The sequence below is a fragment of the Mandrillus leucophaeus genome, unplaced genomic scaffold (assembly GCF_000951045.1).
Source record: "Mandrillus leucophaeus isolate KB7577 unplaced genomic scaffold, Mleu.le_1.0 Scaffold57, whole genome shotgun sequence".
Taxonomy (NCBI): Eukaryota; Metazoa; Chordata; class Mammalia; order Primates; family Cercopithecidae; genus Mandrillus; species Mandrillus leucophaeus.
The window spans coordinates 535923-557247 of record NW_012106141.1 but is presented as its reverse complement, the minus strand read 5'-3'; the positions used below and the strand labels follow the sequence as shown (position 1 = coordinate 557247).

General features: G+C 39.0%; 1 protein-coding gene across 1 annotated transcript in view; it reads right to left on the bottom strand.

Annotated features, from left to right (window-relative positions):
• Window positions 1-21325, bottom strand: part of CADPS (Ca++-dependent secretion activator) — a 507398-nt gene that overhangs the window by 247079 nt on the left and 238994 nt on the right. Inside the window, exon 7 of the mRNA XM_011998424.1 lies at window positions 20864-20985. Coding sequence (XP_011853814.1) covers window positions 20864-20985 — 122 coding nt within the window. The remainder of the gene's footprint in view (window positions 1-20863; window positions 20986-21325) is intronic.

Sequence of the window (21325 nt, the reverse complement as noted above, 5' to 3'; positions counted from 1 at the left end):
GGCCACAGTTGCTTGATCCAGGTATGAGCACCTGACTCAGGTCGAGTCAATCATTGCCTCATTCTGAAATTTGAAATTTACAATGGAGAGTCTTATTTTGTCTGGTGATGAGCAGAGAGGGCGTGTGGGATCCATGGGAGACAGAGTGGTCCCCTCTTCTTGGGTTGACTAAGCTTGTTGGAGGTGTGGGTAAGGCACTTAGGGTCTTTGCTCCTTTGTTAGTCTGAGGCCCCATGCCAAGTTTCCCTATGTAACAGAACTGCACATGTAAACCTGAATTTTAAAGAGAAGTTAAAAAAGTGTTTTTAAAGACTACACACACACATAAAGCAAAACAAAACAAAACAAAAACAAAAAAACTAGTCAATTCCCACACCAAGAGAAAACATGGTTTTAGAGCAGAAACAAAGAAACAGATTATTCAAGTATAATGGCTGGAAGCTTAGATGCATAAACATTGTAAAATTCAATGTCAAAATGTATGACTAACAATGTCGTTTCAATTTTGTCATAAAAGTTTCACACACACACACACACACACACACACACACACACACACTCTCTCTCTCTCACAGAAATGGAGAGGCACAGAAACAGGACACCACTGGAGCCGGGTCACACTGGTTCAGGAGCTCTCTGTCCCCAGTGTTTATCTTATCCCTGCTAAATGTACTTGTTTCTTTAAGCTCTCTTCCTCTTAGTTTCATCTGCAAAGCTCTTTTATACCTTGACTCAGCCTATATTTATAGATTTCTTTCTTTTCTCTTCCTCCTTTTATACCTCCTTTTTAGAACCTACGTTCCCTACACAGTACAGCACTTCTGAGACTATAGGTGTTGGCGGATACTACTTCATTTTGCTGGAATGCCCTTCCTACCCTCTCTGTACTTGCAAATGCTGCCTAGCCAAATTCAAGGGCCATTTTCAAGGGCCATCTTCTCCAGGACCATTCTTTGGTTTTCTCAACAAGAAGCAATCTGCAGTTTTCCACGGAATTGAATCTTTACTGTTTTATATTCAGTACTAAATGTACATGATTTATTTCCCTGTTAAGTATGCTGCATCCTGAAAACAGGGTCTTTGCTCTTTATTTTTTAATCATTGGCATCTATAGTGTTTTACACCTTGTAGATAATTGAAATTTATCAAATAAACAATTTATTCATTTTATTTATTTGTGTCCTGGGAACTTTGTCAATAATTGTCATCTCATCTTTTTCAAGGCTGTAATAAAATGCTAACGTCTATCAAAATAAAATTCAGAGAAAAGTGAGAGCTTCTGTTAAACGTTTTCTTCCCCTGAAGCTTTCATTGGTATTCCCATTAAGAATTAACACTTTCACTTGACATTTCATTCAGGTAATTGAGAAGACAAAGCCAGCTAAGGAAGAAAATGTTTTCTTTCTTTTGTCTTGAGTGTTCACATTCAACAACATTACTAATTATATCTTTCTCATTCACTTCACTTTGCAAGCTGGCATGGAAAGATTTACTGAGCAGAAAAGAAACCATGGAATGCTCTAGGAAAACCACCCAAAAGGATGAGTGTAAACCAGGGAAATTCACAGACTATAGTGAAATTATTCAGCAAACAAAGATTGAGTATTGTGACTCTCAAAGCACAGATCTTGTACCCCTGGAGATGATTTGAGGTGGCACAAAGATGGGACATCAAATGGCACCGTGAAACAGTTGTTCTCCTCTGTTTCTCCTGATTACCCCAGGAAGAAGTTCTCGGTGTGAAAGAAGAATGTCTTAAATTTGCTAAGCCTTTTTTGTTCTACAAAGAAGGCAATTTTGTTGACGTTTGGAACTCCTTCTGCAGGGAACAGAATAAATCTAGAATTTACTAACATTGTTTTTACTGAAGTTATTTTTATGGCTACTCTATATTTACAATCAGACAGAACAAGATTCCATTTAAAATCTAAGTTAAAAAGTGAAAATAGATTTAAAGAAAAATATAAAACAAATAATAGTATCAATGGTGTGCCAGTATGTTGTGAGGGGTAGACTGAAATGACTGAAGTTTTAGAAAAATGTAGCTAGTACTTTACTGTGTATATTTAACTGCGGTGAATGTTAGACATGTGTCAGATTCGAAAAAGGGAGGGCGTCTTACAAGTAGATATATGTCATAATTATTTTCAAAGCCATATTTGGAATAGATTTTCCTATGAAACCTCATCATTAATATGTATATATGAGGATTTATTCTTAATGTTAAATTCTTAATTCCTTTGAATCATTTCCATGTTACATTTTACTTTCTAGTTGTGTGTGTGTGTGTATCCTGAGTTAACAGAAGAGCAAACATTAATTGTCATATTCTGATTCTGAGAAATTATGCAAACCTCCACCTAATCCAATTATTCAGTATAATTAAAGTAGTTAGTTTTAAATTATAACTGAGCTCAATTTTAAAGGAAAAAATAAATCTCTCTTTTTAATTTTCTAGTGCCTTAGTTTTATCCAGTTTTGCAAATTGTACTTATGGCCTGTCTATAAAAATAAACATAATGTAAATTATGATTTAAATCCCCATGGGCAAGCTGTTCTGCCTTCTTTGTTAGAAAGCAAATAAGACCTACTTTATGGCCTGTTTACGAAACTGGAAATTTCAAATGTAGGGATTTAAGAGACATCAACTATATTGGTGGTATAAGTATAGAAATGACTACACAGACTAATTCTTTCAGGATAATCTGAGACTCTTTAAAACAGACCATTATTTGATATTTTCCTTTTAAATTATATGGCAATACAGAATTTAAAAAATGTATATATCCACATTACTTATGCTCACCTCTTAAGCTGTTAAGAATCTATATATTCAGAAGACTCTAACCTGTGAAGTTCTGGTAATTTAGTTTTGATCCTCACGCTCACTCAAGTCTGCCTTTATTCCCCTCCCTCCCTCGTCTGGATTGTGTCACTACTGATGCTTCCAAAACCAACGGGAAGAAACAGGATTCCCCTTTCCTCAAAAAGCCATTATATTTGAGGTCTCAAATATATTCAACCTCAAACTGTCATGTGAAATTCGAATTGAGGAGCCTCATGGTAAGCAATGTGCTCATAAATCAGTCAATCCATCCCTTGGCCTCACAACATTTTAGCAGGTGAAATGTTCATAGTAATCATATCTAAATATCTAGGTCTTCTCTATTGTGGATAAAGTAGAGTGTTCCTCCTCTGTTCAGATTCATGATTTAGGAAGAAACCAAGTAGGAAGGTGTTCTGCTGTGTGACTTGCTCCCGAAAGCATAACCAGATTGGAAAGAAACACTCCCTGACACGTGCAGAGGAGTAAAACAGTATACCAGTTTGTATTACTGCAACAGTGAACGCTTCCTTAGCTGCAGTCACTGGCTGGGGGCCTTGACACAGATATGGAAGAATGCAGGTGAGATGAAATTCTTTGTACATGTTAGCCATCATTCAATCATTTTCTTCTGGGCTCAAAAAAAAAAAAAAAGCTTATAAAAGTACAAGAGAATTACAGAGATCTTAATATAGAGATAACTGAAATTTCTATATTTAATAAATTTTTTTGTATGTCTGCAAAATCTAGTAATATGCTTTGTATTGATAGTGACTTTTCAGGTGGGGTGACAAATTAGTAACCTGATCTTTTGCAACTGTCTGGTTGCTCAACCTCCAAACCTAGATGCTATCCTTGATTCCTGCCTTGCCCCTACTGCTTCTACTCCCTTACACACCCACCCACACACACAAACACACACACTTGCTCTCTCTCTCTCTCTCTTAATTCAACCATAAGAACTTTTTTTTTTTTTTTTTTTTTTTTTTGAGATGGAGTCTCGCTCTGTTGCCAGGCTGTAGTGCAGTAGTGCAATCTCGGCTCACTGCAACCTCTGCCTCCCAGGTTCAAGTGATTCCCCTGCCTCAGCCTCCCGAATAGCTGGGACCACAGGCATGTGCCACCATGCGTGGTCAATTTTTATATTTTTAGTAGAGATGGGGTTTCACCATGTTGGTCAGGATGGTCTTGATCTGTTGACCTCGTGATTCACCCCCTTCGGCCTACCAAAGTGCTGGGATTACAGGCATGAGCCACCGCGCCTGGCCAACCATGAGCCTTTTTGTATCATTCTGTAAAACATCTATTTGTCTTCACTGTCAATCCAGCCTAAGCCACCATTGTCTCTTGCTTGGAGGACTGCAACAGGCCCCCTTCTTCTCTCCTTATGTCTACTCTCTTAAGAGAAGAACATATGTAACATGGATACAATTTTCTCTCCTGATGATTTTTTTAAATAAAAGCTTTAGTGAGAGATCATTTACATATCATAAAATTCATGTTTTAAGTGTATAATTCAATGACTGTTTTTGTAAATTTATAGCATTGTGCAACTATTGCTGTACTCCAATTTTAGACTATAACTATCACCCCAAAAAGATCCTTTGTGTCTGTTTGTAGTCAACCACACTCCCACCCACAATCCTAGGCAACCACTAATCTACTTTCTGCCTCCATAGATTTGCATTTTGCTTATAATTGGAATCAGATAATATGTGGTCTTTTGCCTCTGGCTTCTTTTACTCCGCATAATTTTTTGGAGGCTTATCAATGTTGGAGCATGTGTGAGGACTTCAATCCTTTTTATTGCTAAATAGTACACCCATAGATGTAATTTCCAAAGCATGATAGTTAAACATCTGGGAGGCCATCACTCAACTTTGAACTAGAATATTACAAAGCCATTAAGTACCCTGTGTTTCCCTGCAATCCATTTCCCACAAAGTTACCAGCGCCATGGCCATTCTTTGTATAAGACTCTCCGAGGGCTTCCTGTTACCGTTAAAATGAAAATCAAAGTTCCTTCGTGTCCTACAAGGCCTCCACGATGTGGTCCTTGCCTATGTCTCTTATTACTTTACCTCTTGCTCACAGACTCTGGTCCACTTTTATTGTTTTTCCTGTCCCTTGAACATTACAAGGTTTTTCCCACCTTGGGGACTTTAAACTTGCTCTTTTTCTTCCTTGACTGTTCTTCCACTTGATTTTCAGGTGAGTGGATCTTTGACATTGAAGTGTCAACTCAAATAGCTCCTCTATAAGGAGGTACTTTGAAACCAATCTCAAGGGAGATTTTCCCATCATACCAGTGATTTCCCATCATACCACTCTGTTTAATTTTTTTTCATAGCATTCATTGTTGTCTTAAATTATTTCACTTGTTTACATACTTTTTTTTTTGTCTCCACCCAGTAGAATATAGGGTTGCTGAGGGTGGAGACTGTGTCTGTCTTGTTCATTGGTGTACCCCTTGTGTCCAAAGCAGTGTCTAATACATATTTTGATGTAAGCATGTACTGAATAAGGAAACAGGTAACAGGCTAAATCAGAATGCAGAGTGAATCTGGAGAGTTAAAACACATAAACAGTAAACCCACATCAAACCATAGTCTTCAATTTGGTTGAGTTGATAATATATTTGAATCTGAATCTGTACCTTCCCCCCACCTCTTTTTTTTTTTTTGGAAATGGAGTCTCACAGTATCACCCAAGCTGGAGTGCAGGGGTGTGATCTCTGCTCACTGCAACTTCCACTTCTCAGCTTCAAGCCATTCTTGCATTCTTGTGCCTCAGTCTCCTGAGTAGCTGGGATTACAGGTTTGCACCACCACACCGGCTTTTTTTTGTGTGTGTGTGTGTGTATTTTTTATAGAGACAGGGTTTCACCATGTTGGGCAGGCTTGTCTCTGAACTCCTGGCTTCAAGCGACCTGCCCGCCTTGGCCTCCCAAATTGCTAGGATTATAGTCATGAGCCACCGTGCATTTTCTTTTTAAAGTAAGTATTCCCATGAAGAAAATATAATCACTGGTACCTTGATTGGTTTAACTTCATGCAGATAAAGTATGTACTTGTAATTTGTACTTTAGGCATAAAAAAAAATCATGCAAATACCATGTTATAATGCTGGTTTGGAGTTTTGTATGATTTACTCCCACTTTTTAACAAGGTGTTTGAGGTAAATTTTAAGAGACTTGTGGTTTCAGTCACTCTGACAATCTAGGCTTAGAATTAAGCCCTATTAACTGATTAGCTGCCTCTCTATTTTGAGTATCCTCAAGGTTATGCAGGTTTCTCATCTTATTTCCCAAGTGCCTAAATTTTTCATTTCAAATATGGGTCAAACCTTTTTTTTTTTTTTAGTTTACTTTAAAAAGGAGTCAATAAAAGCTGAAATGAAGAGACTTCTTTCCTAAAATTATAAATACATATTTTAAAAACTATATCTGTGTAATACACACACACACAAATATACACACACACTTATTTTTTCTATATGTAACACTTTTTCCTAGAGCCTGGAAAAATTTAGGTGGTAGGTAATGAAGTTGGTAGCTAATCTGAGTTTACTGTAATTAAAACTAATTGTATTAACCTTGGTTTTAATACTTTCTTGGAAGACCCATTGTCACTTAAACTTAACATGTGCAGTATGGATTTGGTGCCCTGATCACTGATGGATATTTAAAAATTAGGAAGAAACTAACAAAAACACTCTATTTACAAAAGGACTTATACTGTTACTAGTTCTTGTGAAGGACCTGGAAAAGTCCCACAATGACTGTGTTTGTTTCATATGCATTCTTTCTCTGACTATTTTAATCCATAGCTTTGTTTTCTCCTGATGCTTCCACCCAACATCCTGCACAAATATAACTAAGACATTAATTGCCCTCACTTCCATGTACAAACACCACAGTGGAATCTGCTTGCTTAGTTACATGAAGTATCACTCTGCTGTTTATATAATAGCTCTAATTGTGCAGCTTTTTATGTATCCAGACAAATGGAGCAAATTGAGATTGCTCAGTGAGACTGGGCAGTGACCTTCATTTGAGCACAATGATTTGCTTGTTGTTTGTATACAAACAGCTGAACCACATCTTAATTCCAGGCTCAAATTTAAAAGCTGCAATGAATTGTCTGAGGCTGCAAGACAGAGACAGTTTCCTAATGGTAGAAGCTGAAGGGATAGAGGTCTCCCCAAAACAAATTCAGCAAGTGACCTTCAGCCATTCACTTTCTTCCGGTATACAGGACGATATAGGTTGAGCAGATGTGATGTATTCACTAAAATAAGGTAACCAACTGTCCCAGTTTGGAATGAAAAGTCCTGGGTAAACTATAATGATTTGGTCACCCTATTCACCAACATACAGGAAGTAACTAGCTGTGAACTAATAATATCATTTCCTAGGAATTGATGCAAAAGGAATAATCATATGAGTATACAGGTTTTCATACAAGGTTATCTATCATATGCATATATCTGTGGATGGGTGTGGACATACCCACAGATACATAAAAACAAACTGGAAAACAATGCCAAAACATATACTGTGATTATTGCTGGATATAGGGGATCATTAGTAATATTTAATTTTTCCTTACACTTTTCCTCAATATTCTGCAACAAGGATTATAACTTTTTGTTCAGAAAAACATAAAACATTATTTAAAAAATGTAGCCAATAATACCGACCACACTACTTTATATAAAATAGTTATCAAACAAATATTCGAAGTGTATGCACAAAATATGCATTTTTCCTCCAGACTTTTTAGCAGTTGTGTCTGTTGCGAGAGTCCTGGGTCCAAGATTCCACTGTAGAGTTGGAGTAAAGCCTGATTTATTTACATGTAATTAAACATTATCCTCATGAAAGACTTCAAGTACCCAACACTGACATTATCTACAGAGAACAGCTCACTCGCTCAGTGGGACTGGGCTCACTGTAGGTTATTTCTCAAAATAGTTTCCCGTTAATAATACCTCCCTACCCAGCAGCGAGCATGACCACAAGCACAGTGCAATCTGACTTATAAACCAAGCAGGAAATGAAATCTAGAAGGGGAAGGGAATGCGTTTTCTTTTTTTGGTTTGGTGTCAATGTCACCCTGATGTCAGCATGTAACATTCTGTAAAAGACACGTCTCTGCTAAAGTGGAAAAAGAACAAATTTGGTACAGCTGTAGAGTAATCATTGTGGGGAATACATCGGCCAGCTTGAGAATTCACTGCCCCAGTTCACAGCTGTACATCCACTACCCACATGGTTGCGAGAGATGCCAGGTGACTTCAACTCACTCAAGGTCATTCACCGAGACGCTAGCACTACAACTTACAAAGTGGCAAGCAGTGTGTGCAGAGCAGCATTTGGTGGTAATAAACAATTGCAAATCCGGAGAGAAGAGCCAAGTGTTGTCCACTGCTAGAATGCAACCTCCAGAGGGCATAGTACCACCCTTGGAAAAAGAGCAGACAATGGGAATGAAAAGGAGAGAGTTTGGGCTCTACATCCCAATGTATCTTGAACCTGTCCCTCTCACTTGCTTTCCTCTGCCATCATCGACCACCATCCTCTCTTACATGATGACAGCCACAGCCTCCCAACTGGTGTCCCCACTCCCATTGCTGCTCATGCCTCATGCAGTCATTCTCCACATAGCAGCCACACTGATCTGTTAAATACATAAATCCAACCAGGTTACTTTGGGACATAAAACCCAATCCTCCTGCCTTGACCTCCAGATTCTGTGGGATCTGGCCCCGCCAGCCTTGCTGACTTGCTGTCTTCTCCTTTCCCTCTCCCTGTGCTCCACACTCAGGTCTTTTTCTTGCCCTTCACAGGCGCCTTCTTGCCATAGGGTCCTGGGACTTGGCGCTTCTCTCTGCTCACCATGCTCTTTACATAACTGGCTCCCTCTTGTTTAGGTTTAAGGGCAAATGCCACCTCTTGGGGATATTCTCTGACCCCTCTAATTAAAACAGCTTCTCCCCAACTTGGTAAATCTCCACCAAATCACCACCCTACATCTTTGCTTCACAGCAGTGGTGGAGGGGCCCGGAACCCACATTTTGTCTGAATGCTAAATAGGTTGAGGATTAAAAATGAATATTTGGCCAAAGCCAAATATGGATGTCACTGAATAAACTTCTGAGGGTACAAGAATAAACTGAAATTACCACTTTAGTTATGATTACAATGTTATTATTAAAAACTTAATTAGCTTAAATTTAAACTTTTGTTACTTCCCCCTGCTGCCTCTATACAACACATTTAGGACAGACGCCAAATGTATATCTACTTTGACTTGAGCTCGGTGGGAAGTGAAATATTTTGGGGCCAGCTCTTTCATTATGGCCAATTTTTGACAGTGACATTGACAGTGAGTTGTTAAGCTTTTTCTCCTTCCAGAGAGGAAAGAATTAAGGTAAGCCTTATCTTATTTCATTTAATATGATGAATGCTAGTGCCTCAGACAGGTCTAGAGAGATTAACATTATGATATAACCTCATCTTTACTTTTCTGCTTTGCATCATTATTTAAATTTTTTTGAAGATTTCTTGGCTCAAAAGTGACATAACATTCTTCTTAAAGATATCAAGTTGTATTCTTTTACTATGTATCTTCTTATTCATTTGTTTATACATATAAAATAGTTTTAATGAAAATTTTTTACATGTTAAGATGCTGATATATATTTGTATATATTTTTGGAGCTCCACTAATATAATTCAACATATAAAGCACATATGAAGATTTTTTACCCGAACGTGCATTTGGAACACTCACCTATTTTAAAAATGAATATTCAGATATTAACACTAAGTCAGAATGATATGCCTTGCTTGTGTTACAGACGTTATCACATTGATTGGGTATGATGATTATCTATGTGTTTCCATGGTCACTGAGCATGCACAAGCCCAGAAATTTCAGAAATGACTTTGAAGTAACACTTGACTATTTGGTCTCCCAAAGGCAAGTTGAAGACAAAGGTATATAAGAGATTTTAACTGAATAATAAGACCAAAGCCAAACTTGAAGGTATCTCCACCCAATGACTTAAATGTGCCTTGTATATTGTTTTTGCCATTAGATTGTGGGTGCCATAACAGCTACATTTCTGCTTTTTTTCACTGTTGTAGCCCCAGTGCCTCAAAGGCACAGTGTTTATAGCACACGGCAGCCACCCAGATAAGTGAGATGAAGGAAGGGCTGACTGAAGGAACCCAGGAGTCTGGCCAGTAGCATCTTACGCACTTCTCTCTGTGATTTGATTCTCCCCCTGATTTATAAGTGTTTGTGAGGTCTGCGTGGGATGCTTGGTTCTGATTACAAATGACAAAAATTGCACACTGAGTTCTTCTAGAGGCTGCCATTTCTAGAGACTAGGCTGTTTTTGAGATTCATTTCATTTGAGGTCTCTTTAAAGCAGGAAGGTAAAAGAGAGAGAAACATTTTCTAGGTTCCAAGACTTGCTACATTTGGCTCAACAGAAAATCACCTAATTCTGCTCTTGGGGTAGAAATAGGTTGAGTGATTTGACACAGCAGGGAGAAAAACAAGGTGACATCACATGGCAGGGCAGAACTGGGACATCACACCCAGAGCCTCCTGCCTCTAATAGTCCTCAATGATTGATCCCACAACTCTATTGTACTACTGCATGTATAAAGTCATGGGAGACAAGAGCCCTCTTTTCGTTTCTTCCCTCTCTAGTAAATTTACAGAAGAAGAACATCCAAAACAAGACCCTGCCATTATTAGGTTGTATAGCATCTTACTTGCTGAAAGTCAAATTTACAGAGATTTACTTGTGTTGGATCCAGCAATTCCTTGGTGTGTATATTTGTAGGTGTGTATATGTATTTTATTCATTACTTAATAAGTGACAGTGATTTGGTGTCAAGAACTCATACAATGGATTCATTTTACTTTTCGGGCTTTCTCTGTTTTTTTTTTTTTTCCCCTCCCCACATATTTTGCAGCCATCTTCTGTTCTTTTAGGTATGGAGCCTCATTTAGATGGAGAGATCTGCACTATAATTATCTTTATGGTCATCAGTACTCTAAAGAGGTTTTCAAGCCCATCACATTGGGTCCCTTCTCGGTTTTTCCATAACCCTTTACCACTTGCTGCTAAGGTTTAGCTCTGAATCAACCAACATTTATTAATCATCTTTACATGTAAGGCATTATAAGAAAACTAGCCTGATATATAGATTTTTTCCCAACTACAAGTAAGGGATCTACATATAAATGAACACATTCCAAAGGAAACTAAAAAAGGCATCTGAGAGATAAAGTGTCTTTAGCTTCTTTAGTTCACACCAACTGACTTTGATGGTCTGTGCTGTTTTCCTTTTTTACCCTGGGTCCACTGACAGCAATAATGATTAAAATAAGAATAACATCTCTTACATCTGTGCCAAGTGCTTTGCATATGTGAAATTTGAAGTGTTATTAAGCAGCCTATGGTGTAGGTATCATCAGTATTATTTTGTAAGCGAAGAAACTGAGGTTCAGAAGGATTTAGTAGCTCACCCACCATAACAATGACAGTGGCACAGGTGAGATTCAAACTAGGGGTTCTATCACCTCAAAGTTTTTGCTTTTATGCCTATGCTGAACCTTTATTTTTCGTATAATTACTGAAATGTTTCCACCCAGACTGCAGCTGTTAAAGACTGCCTGAAATAGCTGCCTCTTTCCAGACCATCTAAACTGGAAGCTACGGGCTGGCATGAGAGCTTTTGAATTCTTACCAAGGAACCCAGGTGACTCTGAAGGACTCCAGAGTTTAAATAGCAGAGCCCTAGAAATTTCCAAAACCCCTGAAAATTGGCATCATGCCAAGATGCTGTATCCTCCCCGAGGGCCCACATCCATCTGCACCCTTATAGTGAGGCGAGTTCCATATCCACAGCACAGGGGCGTTGCTGGAAGATAAATAAGTAACTGACAAACACATAGAAAGTATTACCTTAGCTGCTCTCTAGCCTCTTGAACAATGGCCCTGATCCAGAAAGAAGCCAGAACAACAGGCTTGTGGAGACCCAGGCTGTAGAGGGCTGTGCCTCTGGAGGAGGACTCATGGAGGATGCTGCCTTTTGGATTCCTCTTGCCTTTGAGAACTAGTTCTTTCATCATCAAATCAAAGGCAGTCCACCCTCAGAATATGTCCTCTGGCTCTGGAAAGCATTTTGGCAATGGTACTCACTTCTACTTTGGCAGCCTTGGCCGTTTGATTTCCAGGTGTTTGGAGTCTGGGTGTGTGGAGCTGTAGGATTTGGGGGCAGGCTTCCTAATTTCTCTGAGCTTCTCTTTTTTCCATCTATTTCTTAACAGTATCGTGTGGAATTCAGTGACATTATAATGAGTTTTTGGCAATTAATACTATTTCCTGAGAGGTTACAATATGCTGGTCATTGAACTCAGCCCTTAACATAGATCAGATTGATTTTCAACAACAACCCCATGGGGCAGTTGTGTTCTTGTCTTTCTTTCAAATTAAGGGAAACGGAGGCTTAATGGGGAGAAGCTACTTGGTCAAGGTTACCCAGCTGGTGAGTGGTGAATCTGTGATTTAAACCCAGGTCTGTCTGACTCTTAGCCATATGGTTCCAGCTAGTTCAGTGCCTGGTACTTAGATTTCAATAAATGATAGGGGCAGTTGTTATTGATAATGATTCCCTTGAGGATGATGATCATTATCATTAGTGTCTTTCTGGGATTGTGTAAATGTCTCAAGGGCAGAGATCTTCTTTTTAGACTCACATGTGTTACACCTCACAGTACTAATGTATGTGGGTCGAATTACGCCTGCTGAGTGTGTACACTGATGTGGAACACCTGTGCCGGTGTGTGCGTCAGCACATTCATCTCCATTTAAATACGGGCTGGGTTTTAATCCACAAAACAACTGAATTTATGGAAAGGAAATGCACACTTTTAGATAGTTTTGTTGAATATCCAATGCTAATTAATTGACTGTTTTAGAGATCTAATTTCTTTTAGAAAGGTGGGGTGGCAGAATGGATAAAAAGTACAGGCTTTGGGTTTGTCTTTTGGCTTAGCTATTAGATCTGCAAATTGACTAAATCACTTCACCTCTCTGGATTTCAATATTTCCATTAGTAAAATGGGAATAACAATAGTACCTATCTCATAGGTTATGGCAGGGCCTTAAATAAAATGATGACTGTGAAATACCTAGCATGGCACCTGGTCTGTAGAAGATACTGAATCAACGTTAATGATTACTGTTTTAGACCCAGGCCACCTTGTTTCCCGCTATGTCCCCTTCGCCATCCAAACAAGAATAAAGCCATGATTATAATAGTCAATAGGACTACTATCTGCCCAAGCATTATTTTAAGCATTATGTATATGGTAATTAATTTTCATAAGAATGTGGAAATGGAGGCACAAAGAGTTAAGCAGCCTGCCCACAGTCACACAGCGGAAATATGAACCCAGTGCTCTGGTTCCCAATTTTGTACTCTTGTCCATGACACTATACTGCTTCTGAACACTGATAAATCTAAATCAAGTGTCTGTTGTTTTCTTATTAGTGAGGATTTAGAATTTCTAGACCTCATTCTGTCATTACAGGCAAATAACTCTATGACATTCTTTCCTATGTTCTCCCTGATCACTAAATAACAAATACAGTAGCTTTTCACACTTGGAGAGAAATGTATTAAATTGGATTTCTTCTGAACAGTGATAGAAAAACAGTCCAGTTCTTAGATTACTCCAGATATAAGTGGCAGGTAATCTTCTCAGGCAAGGTATTAGAGAAGCTGAATCAGAAAGGAAATGACCTATAGTCACTTAGTCCCTAAGGGTTTTTAAAAAGAGTACAGCCTTGTTTCATAGCTACACAAGATTAGACTACTCATGAAATCAGGACTTTCATAGATTTTTCACGTTTAGATGGAGTGTCAATGTCTGACTGACAAACTCCAGCCACTACTTGATCATCCAATTCTGAAACTCCAACTAATTCCAGAAATTTCATCAACTCAGAGTTAGCTGCAATTCCTGAAAACTCGGTCTTAAGTTCTGTCATTATGGTTCTTCTGTGGGTCAGTTAGTTGGATGAAATAATTATAGAATTGTTGAGGTAGAAGGGACCTTGGATTCCACTTTTCAGGACTTGGAGAAGTTGGAAAGCTTGGTGGCTTACATAAGACAGGTTGGCAAATTTATGATGGAGCCGGGAGCAGAATTAGGAGCTTTCTCTCCAAAACTTGTTCCCTAGCACCTTGATTCCTTCCCACCGTCTATCCTACTGTCTGTTGTCCTACCAGTCTGCCCACCTTCACCCTTCAGCTCACAAACACACACAAACTGGTCTTAAATAAACATTGGGAATTCTGGACGAAGCATTCTGGTCTGAGAGGCAGGACAGTGTCTGAGCATCCCAAACTATGATTATAATTTTACTTCCTCCCATCCTACGTATCTTCTGGGAGCCTAGCAAAATTGAATTTCTGGGTCAGTGTTGACTTTTACCATTTATGATTTAATTAACTTGGAAAGAAATTAAACCTTTTTCCAGAAGGAAAAAACAGAAGACATGGCATCTAAGCTCCACGTTCTCACTACATAATGTCTCTACATAAATATCTCCTGGACTGTGAACTTGAGCATGGAGTGTCAAGACAGGCAAGGAGCTGATTCTCAGGAAGCCTCATTTCCTTTCCCATTCAGTGGCCTTTGAAGTTCTCAAAAGCTACCGTGGCTCCTGGAACATAGACCATGCCCAGGCACTCAGATATTTCCAATCAACTCCCCTCCATGGGTGTACAACTTCAAAGGTCACATCTGTGTTATCCCTCAGTCTAACATTAAAGCCTGGCAAATAGTATGTGCTCAATAAATACTAGTTGACCAATATATGGTTCCAAGTTCATTCCAGTCCTTAAAGATATTTCAGGTTTCAAGATGGAAATACAATCATATTTTCCTTGGCTTAAACTCTGGCAATAGCTTCTCCAGGGTCTTGGAATAAAGTTTAAACCCTTTGCATGGCCCCTAGGACCCCTAAGTTGTCTGGCCTTGCCCTGCTCTCTGCACTGTCCCTGTAAACACTCTCCCTCAATGACTGATGTCTAGGCACACTGTCCCCCTCTCTGGTTCAGGACACTTCAAGCCCCTCCCTACCTCAAAGCCTCGCACTTGCTGTTTCCTCTTCCCTATGCCCCCGCTACTCTCTATCACAGCTGCCTGCTCATTTCTTTCAGAACACAAATTATAATCTGTTGTTACCCTTATATATTCATTTGTTCATTTGTTCATTTGCTTATTGCCTGTGTCCCTTACTGGAATGTTTGATCCACAGGCCAAGGCTTGAGATATGTTATTCATAGCTGTAGCCCCAGCACTGGTTGGACCCAAGGAAAGCATCTTGTGCATGCACTTGCTGAAGGAATGCAAGTATCTACCCTTTCATATTATCATATCACATCTAAATATCAAAGAAGCCATTCAGGACAGATATTCTGCCTCCTATTTTAAACCATTCCAAGGCCCAGTACACAGAAAACATTTTGGTTAAATTGAAAAAGGAAGCACCATTAAGAACATAATACGTGAGGCAAGCAACTGGAGGGAACAACTTCCTTTTCTGACTTTGTAACTGACTTAATGTGGGAACAATTTAATAGAACTCCATTTCTATGAATAATTTGGGCATGATAAGCCTGGCCCATTCTGCACTCTACCATGAGGATGAATAATATATTTCACAGAAGAAAAATGTTACAGGAAGTTGTTGTGTTTTGTGTTGTTTTTGTTTTTTGTTTGTCTCATCGGATGAGATGTCGTTGAAGAACACTAGGGCCGTGACAAGATTTCCCAGTTAGGGCATTTTATTTTCTCATTTCCTTGGAAAATACCAAGTTTCCAAGTTTGGTTGTGTTTTCTAATCCCTGGTAATAATGAAATTCATATGTCTCGAAGCCCATGTCCTGTCAGGAGTAATGAACTTGTTAAATAATCAAATGCCAAGTGGCATCTTTGGTTTCAATTCAGTACAGTATAATTTCAGATACATTAGCACAATACTGGGTTGCTAATTAAACTTCCTTTCTTTTCAGCAAAATTATTTAAGTGTTCCAGTATTTAATCCTTGGGGCATGGTTATTATAGAGGGTAACTTACATTGTACAAAACTACCAATACATATAATTTTGGAATATATTTTCTACTCAGGGAATATGTCAGGTTTCTTTATATCAATTTTTTTTCAAATTAACATAATTTGCCTACCATCTTCCCAATCTCTACCATTTCTATATACCAATGCAAGATACTTTCATGATTACTTTTCATCGTACCGAGGTACCACCTGTGCTATTATGTACTTAATATATTTTATTCAAATTGATTCACTTTTTAAGTGTTACTGTATTTCTTTAAAAAGGAAATCTTATGTCATCACTACAAAAGACAAAACAGCACCACCAGCCATGAATGGAAGGTAAGCGTAATGGGATCTAAACAAGGCTATGAAATCTTAACTGGATGCTGTTGTCTGCAGAAGGCTCTGAGCCTGAGACCTGTGGAGGTGTTAATGACCTACTAGCATCATATTAAAATGTTCTCCTTGATCTTATCAGAAGAATTGAAAAATAAATGGAAAAGGAGTGCCTTTCTTTTCACATAATTTCATCTCACGATGCCATGTTCTGGTATTACTTAACATAATCTCTGTTCTTAGTAAAGGTAAGAGTGCCACCCTTTGAAATACATTACCTTAGAGCAAGAACAGCCCTCTGCTCTTGTTCAAAGAAAGTGGGAAAATATATTCCAAATGCTTTGGAATCCCCAAAGCATTTCCCTTCTCCATCTCCATGCCTTCCTGAGGCTGCTGACCTAATGGCAGGATTTGAAGCACTTCTGCCTAAGTATCCCCATCGGTTTCCCATCAGAAGCAAAAACAACCTGTTGCAAATGGAGACCGTATTGTAAAATAAATACATCTCATGAAAACTTGATCATACATTCTCCTGGCTTTCTATGTTAAAAACGCAGGAGAGGAGGACAACAGAATTGAGAGGACATAGTCTGCTTGAAAATAACTCAACAGGTATCAAACAGATTGATCAAGTGAAGGATGAATATAGGCCACAATTTAGCTGAGAGTATAAGAGGCTGCCCCTCCTTCACCTCACACACCATTTTTTCCAACCACAAAGTATTAATATATTTAACTAATGAACACAGTGTTATTATATTATACAACTGATTCAATATGACCATGCTGAGCAGGGTCCTGGCTATAAGTGAAGAGATGGCACTCTTAAAGGAGGTGAAGGATGGGAAATGTCGATTCCATACATGAGGATTCCAAATAACATACTCTTAGACAAACTGGATTATGTTATGTATGCCTGAATTTTTGGCTATACTTGAGAAAAAAAAGACAACAGCCAAATTCCTTGTAGACATGCGCTATGGTACAATGTTAGGGTTCCAGTTATGGGGTGTAGTACTTGGTAGCAGCAACCATGGAATTTGAGTAATAAACAAAACACGCTCGAATGGAGTTTTGGTTTTAGAATATATAAATAAAGCATGGGCACCAGCTGGCTGTAAAAATAGTCAAAGACAAGATTTAGAAGATGAATAGGGCAGGAAAAGGGCTAAGCTTGTCAGAGGATGAAGTGGAGTTATTAGGACAAATTAAAGATAATCCCTGAAAGGAAAATTTCTAGAATAATCAAAATCAAGTAGCAGAGATGACAGCTGGAGATTAGTAATAGGAGAAAGTGTAAGTGGGAGGGGAGAGAGTGGAGAAAAGGAGAAGAAATAAAGCTTCAAAGAAAAGAGATGATGAAGAGGCTTCTGAGTAAGTTAAAACTAGGGAGGCAGGAAGAAAATGGAACTGCACAAACAGTCTGGTTCATCCTAACAGATAAAACTGGAGGCAAGCCAGGTGAAGTGGCCCATGCCTGAATCCCAGTACTTTGGGAGGCTGAGGCGGGAGCAGGTCACTTGAGCCCAACAGTTCGAGATGACCAGCCTGGGCAACATGGTAAAACTCTGTCTCCACAAAAATATACGAAAATTAGCTGGGTGTTGTGGTGTATGCCTGTAGTCCCAGCCACTCAGGAGAGTGAGGTGGGAGGATCACCTGAGTCCAGGTTGGCCAAGGCTGCAGTGAGTTGTGATCGCACCACTGTACTCCAGCCTGGGTGACAGAGTAAGACTCTGTCTCAAAAGACAAAACAAAACAAAACCCAAACCCCAAAACAGAACAAAACAAAACAACTTGGAGGCAGAGGAAAACTACTGGAAGTGAACTGTGACAAAGAAAAATGGTTAAAAAGAGTATTGAGTACAGACTTGTGGATTTAGAAGGAAAATAAGTAAAGGACATAGGAGAGTCTATATGTAAAGGATAGACAGGAAGACACATGAGTGTTGTACATTTCAAGCTTCCGGTATATCCCTTTGGGATACTATAGAAATGGAAAATACAGGGCACTTGTACTCCTTCCTCTCCCAGGGCAGATATTACAAGTTGACCTTGGCACTATTTTCCTCTGAGTATGGATTTGGCCTCGAATGCTTCTCAGTACAGCACTTTAGGTAGCTACCACTGATTGATTTGACTTGACCCTGGTCACGAAACCTGAATCCTTAAGGTATTACAAAACAAACAAATCAACAAACTTATTGACTGAAGAGGAATCAAAAATGTATACTTCTTGCTGGAAAAGCAAAATGTTTCAATGTGAGCTGTTTCTGTTTATAGACATCATAATCCACATGTGTAGTTATGAGTAAGTATGTGTATGAAACATGAATATTTCAAGCAGGTAGGCCCAAGCATTCTGTAATTATTTGTAATCTGAAATTCTGTTTTAACTATTTACAAGCACAGGAAAATCAACTCATCATTTACCCTGGTAACTGAAACCATTGCGTCTGATCAAATGTTACAAACTGTGTTTTGAATTATAATAGCTCATATGAAACAACAGTCTGTTAGAATAATCAGAACTTTCTCCTTCCTTCTCAATGTTATAACACCATATTGGGCCCAGCATCTTAAAAAGTAGGCAGAAATACCAAATAGGTTATTCTTCCCCCATATATCATACATTTTTAAAAAGCACAAATAAATAGTGCAGTATAACATAAGAGCATGGAAAATGATCAGACCATTTGAGGAATAACTAGGATTTCATCAATGGCAGTAAAAAAGAAACCACATTCATTGTCACTTGGAAACTCAATTGTAAAAAAAGGGAGGAAGGGTGGTGTGTGACAAGGTGCACTGGTTTCCATTTCCTCTTGTACACACTCATTAATTTCTCCCAGCTTCTGAGCATCTAAGGCTTTTGCCTATTCATGCAAAGAGCCACTTGAAGGCATACAATGCCCTCAGATTTTCTCTAGTCCAGGAAACACTCAGCGCTTTCTTTGAACTATTTTGTTTGAACATCCTGGTAAGTTATTCATGTTCTGCCAAACAGCTCATAATGCTCTCGGGGAGGAGAGGCAGTGAGCTACTGTTCAGGGTTTCTCTTTTGATGACTCTCTTATGAATTAACACCAACACAAAAAGATGCTCATTAGTCTAGATGGGCTTACTGAGATAGAAAAGGAAGGGAGAGAAAAGTAGTGGGTAGGGAGGGAAGGGAGCAATGATCTCTCAAGAATCTTTGAGGTCTGAGAGTCTATTGACCCTAATGAACGAACCCATTATTGCTCCTGTGGACCATTGAAACAGGACCCTAACTGACCTCCTGCACAACTCTGCCCACCCACTCCCCACCCACTGCAGCGAGAGTCATCTTTTCAAAATACATCTCCACTTCATGTTTTCTTTGCCAAGGCCTAACAACTTCCCCATGGTATGGCCCTGTCTGCCTCTCTGGCAGCTTATGGCACCCCTTATTCTCCAAACTCCAGCCCCACTGGCCACCTTTTAATTTCTCCTTGCCCAGGGCCTTTGCTAACCACAAGACCTTTGCACAAGCTGTTTACTCTGCCTAAAATGCTCTCCACCCATTCCCACTCCCATTGCTCAACTTTAATAATATTAGCTCAGATACCTCATATGTCCTAAGGAAGGCCTATTCTGCATCTGTTCTCACAAACTTTGATGGTTTAGGTCCCTCCCGCTATCTCCTCTCAAAGCGTCCTTTGTCAGCATTTATAACTATCTGTAATTATATATTTGTGCCATTACTTTTCTGATGGTCCCACGAAACTGTGAGCTGTGGAGGGCTACACCAGTGACTACTTTCCTTTCCACCATGCACTAATACCTTGTAAACACACATAGTAAGCATTTGACACAATTATATTGACCCAATGAATTAATGTATTATGTAACATACTACCTTGCTAATACATTCAGAACTATGACATATAGGAAAAAAATTAGACAAAAACCTAAATATCGTATGTTCTCACTAATAAGTGGGATCAAAGCTATAAGAATGCAAAGGCATAAGAATGATACAATGGACTTTGGGGACTCAGGGGGAAAGAGTGGGAAGGGGGTAAGGGATAACAGACTGCAAATTGGGTTCAGTGTATACGGCTCAGGTGATGACACCAAAATCTCCCAAATCACCACTGAAGAACTTACCAATATAACCAAATACCACCTATTCCCCAAAAATCTATGGAAATAAAAAAAAAAAACTTTAAGTCTTATACTGAAAACCAAATATTTAGAACATTTAATAAAGTAAACTTATATCAAACGTTCCTGCACATTATACTGATGAATGGAAATTGTGACTAATCTCTCGAGGGTGAATACTTAAAACCACCAGAAAGGAGACTGCTTCTTTAATTTTCTGTTCTCTGCTTTGAAGGAACTAGAATCTTTGCTATGGCTGCCAAATAAAAAGGTAGGCAAATCATCTTTTGAAAAATAATCAAGGTTTATGTCTTCTAGGATCCCCTGGGTAAACCAGATCTTTACCTCGGAGTTGGCCAAAATGGAACTAATGGCAGCAACCCTCTATAAGATGGACCCTGGAGAAACATAACTTACGTTGGTTTAGAAGCCTCGGCCTGATCAGTCTGTAGTTTCTCTCCTCCTTCCACCTCCATTGTACAGTATACGATGCGATTTGGAGCCAAAGATTTCAGGCCTTGGACTTCCATGATTACCACCTGAAAAGATAATTCCACATAATCGAGGTTATTGGCAAGGCCCCTGGCAGCATCACCCAGAGGAAAATACATAAATGGGAAGCTACAGAGAATACCAACAGGTATCTGATGGCTTCTATTAGGTTTGTACCAGTCATGCTGGGACCAGTCTAGCACGAAAATGCAATTCCTCATAGTGTAGCTGACTGCCTGCCAGACAGAAAGACAAGGCTCACTAATTCAAATGCTCACAGGGGTCAGACAGGCATATAAAATGGGCTACTCTTTCTGTGTTAAGCAAATAAGATCAGTTTTTCATTTCTATCAAGAAATAGGCTCTTCTTTTCTTTTTTTTCTTTTT